Source organism: Oncorhynchus masou, chromosome 27 (assembly GCF_036934945.1).
Source record: "Oncorhynchus masou masou isolate Uvic2021 chromosome 27, UVic_Omas_1.1, whole genome shotgun sequence".
Taxonomy (NCBI): Eukaryota; Metazoa; Chordata; class Actinopteri; order Salmoniformes; family Salmonidae; genus Oncorhynchus; species Oncorhynchus masou.
The window spans coordinates 35633570-35645174 of NC_088238.1; the positions used below are offsets into that span (position 1 = coordinate 35633570).

General features: G+C 39.8%; 1 protein-coding gene across 5 annotated transcripts in view; it reads right to left on the bottom strand.

Annotated features, from left to right (window-relative positions):
• Positions 1-2624, bottom strand: part of LOC135516068 (lysine-specific demethylase 5A-like) — a 96127-nt gene extending 93503 nt beyond the window's left edge. For 4 of the 5 annotated variants that reach the window (XM_064940075.1, XM_064940071.1, XM_064940072.1 and 1 more), the window contains exons 1-2: positions 1187-2623; positions 118-195 (exon numbers count right to left, since the gene is read on the bottom strand). In XM_064940075.1, the coding sequence (XP_064796147.1) occupies positions 118-195; positions 1187-1417 (309 nt within the window). In that variant the 5' untranslated portion in view covers positions 1418-2623. Of the gene's footprint in view, positions 1-117; positions 196-1186 lie in introns of all 5 variants that reach the window. The other variant, XM_064940074.1, reaches the window with a different exon arrangement.
• Positions 2625-11605: the final 8981 nt, after the last annotated feature.

The following is an 11605-nucleotide window of genomic DNA, read 5'->3' on the forward strand; positions in this document are numbered from 1 at the left end:
TCTTATGTACAATGACGGCCTATTTAGGCCTATACCTTATAACGACTACATACATGGTACCTAACTGCATTTCCAATATAGCCTTCACAGTGTTGTAACTAGGTGCAGTATACTTACCTCCAATTCATTGAGTCTCTGGACTCTGGGAGTAAAGCCGAAGTTGCGTACGTCGCAGGCAAAAGGAGGTGTCCAGTCCTAAAAGACAAAAGATAACTAATATAGGGATGTGTGGATACAGATTTGGAAAGCATCAGCCCAGGAAATTGGATGTAAAAAATAAAATAATTCTAAAATGTTAAAATCCACCCAACAATACCAGAATACTGGATATGACACAAATAATAATTTAAGTCCCTGTAGTCTAATTGCTTTAAAATGGGCACAGACTTATCCCCAAATGACAAATAATACTGGAGCGCAGTGCAATATAAGAAAAACTTGACAGTTGCTTCTGGGAGGTTAAGTGTGGGTGCAAAATTGACCAAATTAAGAGGGTTAGCCTAATCACCCAAATGTTCCGTGTGGGAAATGGGAATAAAAGAGAATAAGGCCAATATTAGACATACATTTGATTTGCACAAGGCCAAACAATAAAACATGAAAAGTTGAGCATTTGGGTACTAATTTAACTTCCTGTCACTGTAGGCCTATCCCAAACCATGAAAATAAATAAATATATATATAAAACGCTTCACAGCTGCATACATGGATATTGCTCATATTGTATGATTGTATGATGTCGCAAAGACTTGGAAATCTAGGCCATCAAATGAAAAGCAACTAGGAATTGGTATATCAAATTGTTAAGTTTTAAAAAATATCTAGACATCTAATTCGTGGGACGTTACTTGATATCCCGAATGTAAACATGTCCAGAAGACACACACACACACACACACACAAAAAGAAGTGTCAGACGGGAGTCTGGAATTGAGGCCGCTTTACTTTAACTGTTTGGCTAAATATAAACATCCAAAATCATAGTTCAAATAAACAGAAACAGACAAGAAATTTACCTCCACACATGAAAAATTTAACGAGAAATGTCGTTACTCGACAAAAAATGTGCGTGGGCTAGGCCGAAAATACCATAAATAGATGACAACAAGGGCACAAACCATTGCAGGCGTAAATCTTAAAATGGAAGCAATGTGTTATATTCCAAACGCATAAACAGTGAGGTTACCTCTGGCGGTCGAATTTTGCAGATGCCAGTTCTCTCTGCAATAGGTCGAATCTTGTTTATAAATCCTAGCGGATCCGAAAAATCTTCCCAACTCGGCTCAAAAACTGGGCACTCGGGAGGGGGTACGAATTCAGCAAAATCAGACATGATGAAATCACAAATTATATTTTCTTTAAAAAGCCAATAGTACTTGTGTTTAAAATCTATTGTGTTGACATCTGTGAGTGACATCAGTCCATGATTAGGTTATCTTTCAATTAGCACACATATTGTTGCTTCGGGAACTTCTCCTTCATGTTCATGATTGTTTAAGTCTCAAGAAAAATAATTTCAATGAAGACAATTTCTTGATATGCCAACAGCTGGGCGACATGACAATATTGTTGAGTTGACGTCTCAAATACAAAACTGTAAAAGATCAAAAATACATTTCCAGTCCTATTCCAATTTTAGGAAATTGCTGGGCCAAGCCGGGCGGCGTCCACCCCACCACTCCAGTACAGCAACGTTAACTGAAAACCTGAGAACTACCTGGGGCGCAGGACATCAGTCAAAAGCGCCATCACTCCCCTTTAAAATGTGGACATATGATCCCGCAACAAAATAAAAACGGCCCCCCAAAAAATGTAATGTATAACTACTCTAAGCTCCATATTAACCCAACAAACATTTCCCATCATGTGCGATTTCACTTTTGAATACCCATTGGTTGTGACATCATCTGCCAGGAAAAGGCATTATTTCATCCAGATTTCGCAATTTTATCAATTTAAAGTTGCGCCTTAGTGGTCATCCAATCTAAATATGACGTTCTTCAGTAGTTTCAGACTACATGAGTGCGACCCTCTTCATCCGAACAGTAGCTCGTGACCATCAACATCGAAACCTGGGCAGTTAGCAATTAGCGCACATTGTTGATTAAACCACGTCCATTCAATTGAAGGAGAACGTTAGCTAGCTCGTCGCTATATACAACAGGCGGTGGGGTTCCGTGGGGGTGAAGGGTCGACATTCCCGATGCAGCAACATACTTTATTTGCTCCACAATAAACCAGACGACGAGCTAATTTAAACAATTCTCATGCACACGGTTATTTTGCTTCGTGTCACCCGAGTACTTTTCTAGTTGCTGTTGTCATTAAAAACGACGACACTTCCTAGCTAGCTAAGTTAGCCTAGCCACACTGTGCTGTGACTGCTTGCTAGTTGCTGGCGAATAACTTCGTATGGTGTCTTTCTTTAGTGTGCTCGCACAGTTCTGGAATGTACATTTTTCAGGATAAACATTTCGTATAAAATTGTTCAGTAGATGCATATGTTGCTCGACGCTATTAACTTTCAAATATTGTGTTTGTATATATAGAAATATTGATATATATCCCAGCTTTCTTTTACTAGCAACGACCATATCACTACCATGTAACAATAATATACCAATACTCCACTTCCGCCTCCACATCCGCTTCAAGAAAACTAGAACCATGGTTTTACTTACTATTTCCCTCTATACAAAATCATATGCCTCCAGATATGTACATCAGCATTTATGGTAAATTTGTTGTAGTTTTGTAAGGAACTACTACGTTCATAACCAAGTGGGGGAAAAATCCATCGTCTCTTTCATGACAACTGGGATTCGGGGAAAAAACGAAGTCAATCGTGACGTCAGTGATATTCAAATCGGAGAAGTGTTGGATTCCAGAGTTTTCCGATTTATAATTCCGAGTAGGACGACTGTTCAAAACAATTTATCCTGCTCGAAACATTTTTCCGGGATTGCAAGTTGTTTTGTACACACTGATGTCGGAGATTTCCGAGTTCCCAGTTGTATGCAACGCGGCATGAACTCCGAATTCTCCCCATGATGAACTCTGATATCACCTCAGGAAATTATCTCCATAATATTTTTTTTGTCAGTTAAGTGTAACAATTAAACATTATTTATAAGAGAAATCTATTATGTTTAACACTATGTTTGGTTTACAAGCATGATTGATAGCTGTACTTAGTTTACGGTTGATCAGCTTGTTGGCCATTTGTCAATCACGTTTCAACGAGTTCAAAGCATGTGTTATGCATCTAAATTGTATTTACGACTTCACAACTCGTAATTACCACCTTGCCATTTGGTTATGCTGTGCTCGTCGGAGATTCCTATTTTGATTTTGAAAATACGACTTTGTTTTATTCATGTGCTTTTTGGTCTGAATAATTCTTCAAACAACGTTGCTGATAAATATTAGGTAGTTTCCTTAACATTGGAAATATGGTCAAACTATCTACATTACCCTATTGTAGCTGTCAAAAACGAATTTGGTAATTTGGTTGAAAAGTTCTGGTAAAACGTCACAACTCGCACATTGTCCTGGTTGTTTCACACTTGTTGGCAAATTCCGACTTGTATGCAGATATAAAACAATTGAGGGTTCGCTAAACAAATATATATATATTTGATGTAGGGTCGTTCAAGTGAAACTTCCCAGTCGGAACTAACTTCCGATAATTCCGAAAGCACATATACAGCATTAGTGTGTAATGATAATAAAAACGGTAACCCCATACAAATACAGTGCATTCACGTAAAACACACCCTTATCCCCTCAGCCCTCAAATGATGTGGAAACTTCTGATGACGTCGGACGAGTATTCACTTGCAAGGCGTGGGAGGAATGAATTATTTTTATATGGACCGCACTTGCCCGGGAATTCGTTACTCGTTAATCCCGAGATGATTGTATTTTCAGCCAGCGGCAGTTTGTGGGTGCTTTATATGCGCTACAGTCAATTATGATTGCATGTCTACTTATATTAACTATATCATTATTAATATACGACTACTGTATATTAGCTATCAAATTAATTAGCTAACTAATGTTAGCCTGCCTACCTAGAATTCCTGAAGAAGGAAAATATTTTATTTCTACAATGCTCTAACCACTAGGCTACACTGCCGCCTTGTTAAAAGTTTGTTTGTGGAATTTTTTTCTTTCTTAATGCGTTTGAGCCAATCCGTTGTGCTGTGACAAGGTAGAGAGAGGGTGGTATACAGAAGATATAACAAGTCCATATTATGACAAGAACAGCTCAAATAAGCAAAGAAAAATGACAGTCCGTCATTACTTTAATACATGAAGGTCAATCAATCCAGAACATTTCAAGAACTTAGTGCAGTCGCAAAAACCATCAAGCGCTATGATGATACTGGCTCTCTTGAGGACTGCCACAGGAATGGAAGAACCAGAGTTACCTCTGCTGCAGAAGATAAGTTAATTGGAGTTACCAGCCTCAGAAATTGCAGCCCAAATAAATGCTTCACAGGGTTCAAGTAACAGACACATCTCAACATCAACTGTTCAGAGGAGACAGGCCTTCATGGCCAAATTTCTGCAAAGAAACCACTACTAAGGACAATAATAAGAAGAAGAGACTTGCTTGGGCAAAGAAACAAGAGCAATGGAAATGAGACCAGTGAAAATCTGTCCTTTGGTCTGATGAGTCCAAAATTGAGATTTTTGGTTCAAATCGCTGTCTTTGTGAGACGCAGAGTGGGTGAGTGGATGATCTCCACATGTGTAGTACCCACTGTGAAGCATGGAGAACCAGGTGTTATGGTGTGGGGTTGCTTTGCTGGTGTCACTGTCATGATTTATTTGTAATTCCAGGCACACTTAACCAGCATGGCTACCACAGCATTCTGCAGCGAGAAGCCTTCCCATCTGGTTTGCGCTTAGTGGGACTATAATTTGTTTTTCAATAGGACAATGACCCAACACACCCCCAGGCTGTGTAAGGGTTATTTTACCAATAAGGAGAGTGGTGGAGTGATTCATCAGATGACCTGGCCTCCAGAAGGCCAGCATCCCGGAGTCGCCTCTTCACTGTTGACGTTGAGACTGGTGTGGGTACTATTTAATGAAGCTGCCAGTTGAGGACTTGTGAGGCATATGTTTCTCAAACTAGACACTCTAATGTACCTGTGCTCTTGCTCAGTTGTGCACCAGGGCCTCCCACTGCTCTTTCTATTCTGGTTAGAGCCAGTTTGCGCTGTTCTGTGAAGGGAGTAGTACACAGCGTTGTACGAGATCTTACATTTTTGGGGCAATAGCTATCATTTCTCAGAACAAAAATAAACTGAGTTTCAGAAGAAATATATTTGGAACACAGGAGTGATGGTTGCTGATAATGGGCCTCTGTACGCCTATGGAGATATTCCATAAAAAATCTGCCGTTTCCAGCTACAATAGTCATTTACAACATTAACAATGTCTACAGTACACTGTATTTCTGATCAATTGTATGTTATTTTAAGCCTCTTATGGCTGCGATCCCCGTACAGGGATCAACATCCGGGGAAATTTCAGAGTGACAAATTAAAAAAATACAAATACAACATTAAACATTCTTGAAAATGCAAGTGTCTTACATCCTTCAAAATATTAGAATCTTGGTAATCAAACTACGTTTTCCGATTTAAAATAGCTATTACAGAGAACAAATGCAATGCTTTTGTTTGAGAAGAGCGATCAACAACAACAAACATTTTCCGCCATGACAGTTTTGACACATTCACACCTGAAGGTAAAATTAGGACTAAACATGTGGAAGAAGGTGCTCTGGTCAGATGAAACCAAAATTGAACTTTTTGGCAACAATGCAAAACGTTATGTTTGGCGTAAAAGCAACACAGCTCATCACCCTGACCACAGCATCCCCACTGTCAAACATGGTGGTGGCAGCATCATGGTTTGGGCCTGCTTTTCTTCAGCAGGGACAGGGAAGATGGTTAAAATTGATGGGAAGATGGATGGAGCCAAATACAGGACCATTCTGGAAGAAAACCTGATGGAGTCTGCAAAAGACCTGAGACTGGGACGGAGATTTGTCTTCCAACAAGACAATGATCCAAAACATAAAGCAAAATCTACAATGGAATGGTTCAAAAATAAACATATCCAGGTGTTAGAATGGCCAAGTCAAAGTCCAGACCTGAATCCAATCGAGAATCTGTGGAAAGAACTGAAAACTGCTGTTCACAAATGCTCTCCATCCAACCTCACTGAGCTCAAGCTGTTTTGCAAGGAGGAATGGGAAAAATTTCGGTCTCTCGATGTGCAAAACTGAGAGACATACCCCAAGCGACTTACAGCTGTAATCGCAGCAAAAGGTGGCGCTACAAAGTATTAACTAAAGGGGGCTGAATAATTTGGCACGCCCAATTTTTCAGTTTTTGATTTGTTAAAAAGTTTGAAATATCCAATAAATGTCGTTCCACTTCATGATTGTGTCCCACTTGTTGTTGATTCTTCACAAAAAATACAGTTTTATATCTTTATGGTTTGAAGCCTGAAATGTGGCAAAAGGTCGCAAAGTTCAAGGGGGCCGAATACTTTCGCAAGGCACTGTAATTGTCCCGATTGATATATTGTCGAATAGATATTTGAAAAACACATTGAGGATTGATTATAAAAAACGTTTGCCATGTTTCTGTCGATATTATGGATCTAATTTGGAATATTTTTGGCATTGTCATGACTGCAATTTCCGGTGGATTTCTCAACAAAACGTGAAGAACAAACGGAGGTATTTTGGCTATAAAAAATAATCTTTATGGAACCAAATGAACATTTGCTCTCTAACTGGGAGTCTCATGAGTGAAAACATCTGAAGCTCATCAAAGGTAAACGATTTAATTTGATTGCTTTTCTGATTTTCATGACCAAGCTGCCTGCTGCTAGCTGGACATGCTATGCTAGGCTATCGATAAACGTACACAAATGCTTGTCTTGCTTTGGCTGTAAAGCATCATTTCAAAATCTGAGATGACAGGGTGATTAACAAAAGGCTAAGCTGCGTTTCACTATATTTCACTTGTGATTTCATGAATATAAATATTTTCTAGTAATATTATTTGACTGCGGCGCTATGCTATTCAGCGTTGCTGATGACAATTTTACCGGATCCGGGATGGGTGGTTGAGAGAGGTTAATGGACAAAAAATGTGCTTTTCTTTCAAAAACAAAGACATTTCTAAGTGACCCAAAACTTTTGTACGGTAGTGTACCTATGAGATGAGTATTGCAAAATATGTAAACATTATTAAAGTGACTAGCGTTCCATTTATTAAAGTGGCCAGTGATTTCAAGTCTATGTATATAGGCAGCAGCCTCTAATATGCTAGTGATGGCTATTTAACAGTCTGATGACCTTGAGATAGAAGCTGTTTTTCAGTCTCTCGGTCCCAGCTTTGATGACCTCGCCTTCTGGATGGTAGCGGGCTGAACAGGCAGTGGCTCGGGTGGTTGTTGTCCTTGATGAACTTTTTGGCCTTCCTGTGACATCAGGTGCTGAAGATGTCCTGGAGGGCAGGTAGTTTGTCCCCGGTGATGCATTGGGTAGACGGTTGTGGGCAGTACAGTTGCCGTACCAGGCGGTGATACAGCCCAACTGTCACACCCTGATCGGTTTCACCTGTCTTTGTGCTTGTCTCCACCCCCCACCAGGCAGGTGTCGCCCATCTTCCCCATTATCCCTTGTGTATTTATACCTGTGTTCTCTGTTTGTCTGTTGCTGGTTCGTTTTGTTCGTGAAACCTACCCGCGTTTGTTCCCCTGCTCCTGCCTGTTTCTTACTTTTCTAGTCCTACCAGGTATTGACCTTTCTGCCTGCCCTGACCCTGAGATTGCCTGCCATCCTGTACCACGATAAGACTCCAATAGTTCTTCCCAGCTGTATGTAATAAGACTTAAGATTTCCTGGGATAACAATGTAGGAAATAATACATTAAAAAACAAAATACTGCATAGTTTCCTAAGGACGTGAATCCAGGTGACCATCTCTGTCGGCGCCATCTTGTGATCGAGGACATATCTCAGTCTGCGGGATCAAAATAATCTTGAAGTGTGGAATCCGATTGGTCAGACCAGCGTTGAATAGTCCTTAGCACGGGTACTTCCTGTTTGAGTTTCTGCCTATAGGAAGGGAGGAGCAAAATGAGTCACGGTCAGATTTGCCGAAAGGAGGGCGGGGGAGAGCCTTGTATGCATCGCGGAAGTTAAAGTAGCAGTGGTCGAGTGTTTAAGCAGCGCGAGTACTACAGTCAATGTGTTGATAGAACTTCGGCAGCCTTTTTCTCAAATTTGCTTTGTTAAAATTCCCAGCTACAATAAATGCGGCCTTAGAATATGTGGTTTCCAGTTTGCATAAAGTCCTTTGAGGGCCGTCGGGGTATTGGCTTGAGGGCGATATACACGGCTGTGACTATAAACAAAGATAATTCTCTTGAGAGATAATATGGTCGGCATTTGATTTAAGTATTCTAGGTCGGGTGAACAAAAGGACTTTAGTTCCTGTGTGTTATCACAATCACACCATGAGTCGTTAATCATGAAACACCCTTCTTCTTCCCGGAGAGATATTTATTCCTTACTGTGCGATATACTGAGAACCCGACTGGCTGGACGGACTCAGACAGTAAATCCCGAGAGAGCCATGTTTCCATGAAACATAGTATGTTACAATCCCTGATGTCTCTCAGGAAAGAATTCCTTGCCCTAAGCTCGTCATCTTTATTTGCTCCACGTTGGCAGGCCAGGGTCAGTGCTGTGTTGTGGTTGGTCTCGATCTGACTGTTGATGTTATTTTTCATGGAGAGTCATTTTGCATGCAGAACAACCCCTTGCAATATCAGTAGCTTAAATCAAACTGCGCTGTGTGCAGCTTTGCATGCTGACCAAGGAGAGGTTGAACTATTCCTCTCTATGACACAACCATTCAAAAGTTTGGGGCCACTTAGAAATGTTCTTGTTTTGAAAGAAAAGCATTTTGTCCATTGAAATAACATCAAATTCATTGTAAATTACTATTGTAGTTGGAAATGGCTGATTTGTTTTATGGAATATCTACATAGGCGTACAGAAGCCCATTTTCAGCAACCATCACACCTGTGTTCCATTGACATGTTGTGTTAGCTAATCCAAGTTTATAATTTTAAAAGACTAATTGATCATTAGAAAACCCTTTTGCAATTATGTTAGCACAGCTGAAAACTGCTGTTCTGATTAAAAAAGCAATACAACTGACCTTCTTTAGACTAGTTGAGTATTTGGAGCATCAGCATTTGTGGGTTCAATTACAGGCTCAAAATGTCCAGAAGCAAAGACCTTCCTTCTGAAACTCATCAGTCTATTCTTGAAGGCTATTCCATGCGAGAAATTGCCAAGAAACTGAAGATCTCATACAACGCTGTTTACTACTTCCTTCACAGAACAGCACAAACTGGCTCTAACCAGAATAGAAAGAGTGGGAGGCCCGGTGCAAAACTGAGCAAGAGGACAAGTACATTAGTGTCTAGTTTGAGAAACAGATGCCTCACAAGTCCTCAACTGGCAGCTTCATTAAATAGTACCCAAGAAACACCAGTCTCAACATCAACAGTGAAGAGGCAACTCTGGCATGCTGGACTTCTAGAGTTGCAAAGAAAAAGCCATATCATCAGACTGGCCAATTAAAAGAAAAGATTAAGGTGGGCAAAATAACAGACACTGGACAGAGGAACTCTGCCTCGAAGGCCAGCATCCCAGAGATGCCTCTTCACTTTTGACATTGAGACAGGTGTTTCGCGTGTTATCCAGATACTGACTGTTAGCACTTGGTGGTCTATAGCAACTTCCTACAAGAATGGTCTTTAGGTGAGGCAGATTTACATGTAGCCCTATTACTTCAACAGTATTTAACTAACATGAGCTCCTCTCTAAGCTTTACAGAAATGTGGCTAGGAATATAGACCGCAACACTGCCCCCATTGGCATTTCTATATTTTCTGTAGATGTTATAACCAAGTATCGCTACTACTGTAGGTATTATCAGTAGTTTCTAAGTGAGTTTCAGAGATGTCATCTCTTACTGGCAAGATATCGACTTAATGAACCTTGTTCCTTAGGCTACATATGTTAATGTGGGCTATTTTTATAGGGGACAGAATGAGGTTGGACCATCAAATAATTGGCATATATATTATTCTTATAGAATTTTCACATAGGCGAGGATATTGGAAATTGAATCAAAGCCTATTGGATGATAACTTGTTTTGAATTAGTACCGAAAATGTATAAATGACTTATTCCAACATAACATAGGTATAGCAGATTCCTTTAATCAATGGAATACTTTTAAATGTGCCGTTAGAGGCCATGCAATTCTCTAAAACAAAAGCCATTCAGGTCAAAAGAGTCCATAGGAAATGGAAGGACTAACAGTACAGATAGCCATAAAAACAGTACCATTGTCACGGGTAACTTGGTGCGTGAGGGAAGAATCAGGCGCAGAGAGCATATAGTTCCACAGGAAGACGTGCACTTTTAAAAATCGCACAGAAAAATAATGCCCAACAAACCAGGGCGCGGAAAATGTGGACCAATCCAACACAACAGGGTACCAGGTCCAGAGCACGAACACCAAAAAAATACACACGTAACATATGAGTAATCCCACACGAAACAAGGGCGAGTAAACATACTATAAATAAGGAAGTCAATTAAGGTTCTCACTTTGTTATTTTGTTCTAGTGTTCAGTGTTAATAAAAATCATGAACACTTACCACACTGCGCTTTGGTCCGATCCTTCTTCAGAGGACCGTTACAACCATAGAGGAACAGAATAAGGAAAAACAAAAAGAAAATTAGGAACTTATTCAATAAAGATCAAGTGTAATATATTGTAAAAAAAAATAAAGAGAACTGGATGGAATATGGGAACAAATTCACCAAATTATTTTTAAACTTCAACATAGAAATGCTACCAAAAATAATTTACTGAAACTTGTTACAAATTATGGAATCACCCATGATTCACAAACAATATTTTGAAAGAAGAAGCAAAGTACTTTAAGCATATTTTCTCATTTCAGTCTCCATCTCCACTAACCAAAGATAATTGTATGGATTTTTTTGGGGCAACCTTTCCACACGTACCAACAAACGGGTGTGATTAGAATGCTTATTTAGAATGTCCAGTTTCGATTGACGCAACAGTCAACATTTGAGCTTGCCACACAGGTTTTTCATAGAAACATTTTGCACAAACACAGTCCTTACAAAGTTGTCGTGAATGTGACCAGTTCATTTTTGGATGCAATGTTCAGACATTCACTGAAGTAGCTACAGCATAACACAATCATCCAAACTGTAAAATGCAGGCTACATTTGTCCTTGCGCTAACTGAGGAAAGATAACAAGTGGTCATATTTAGACTCTCGGCTGACAGAAACTACAGAATTGCGTGAAACCCATAATGCGTTGTATGTCAACAAACATGGCTCCACACATAGCTGGAATTAGCTTAGCTCATCATAATTAGTACAACCTTCAAAATAATGTATTTTACACACACGAAGAGAATCAGAATGCATGATTTGTCACCAG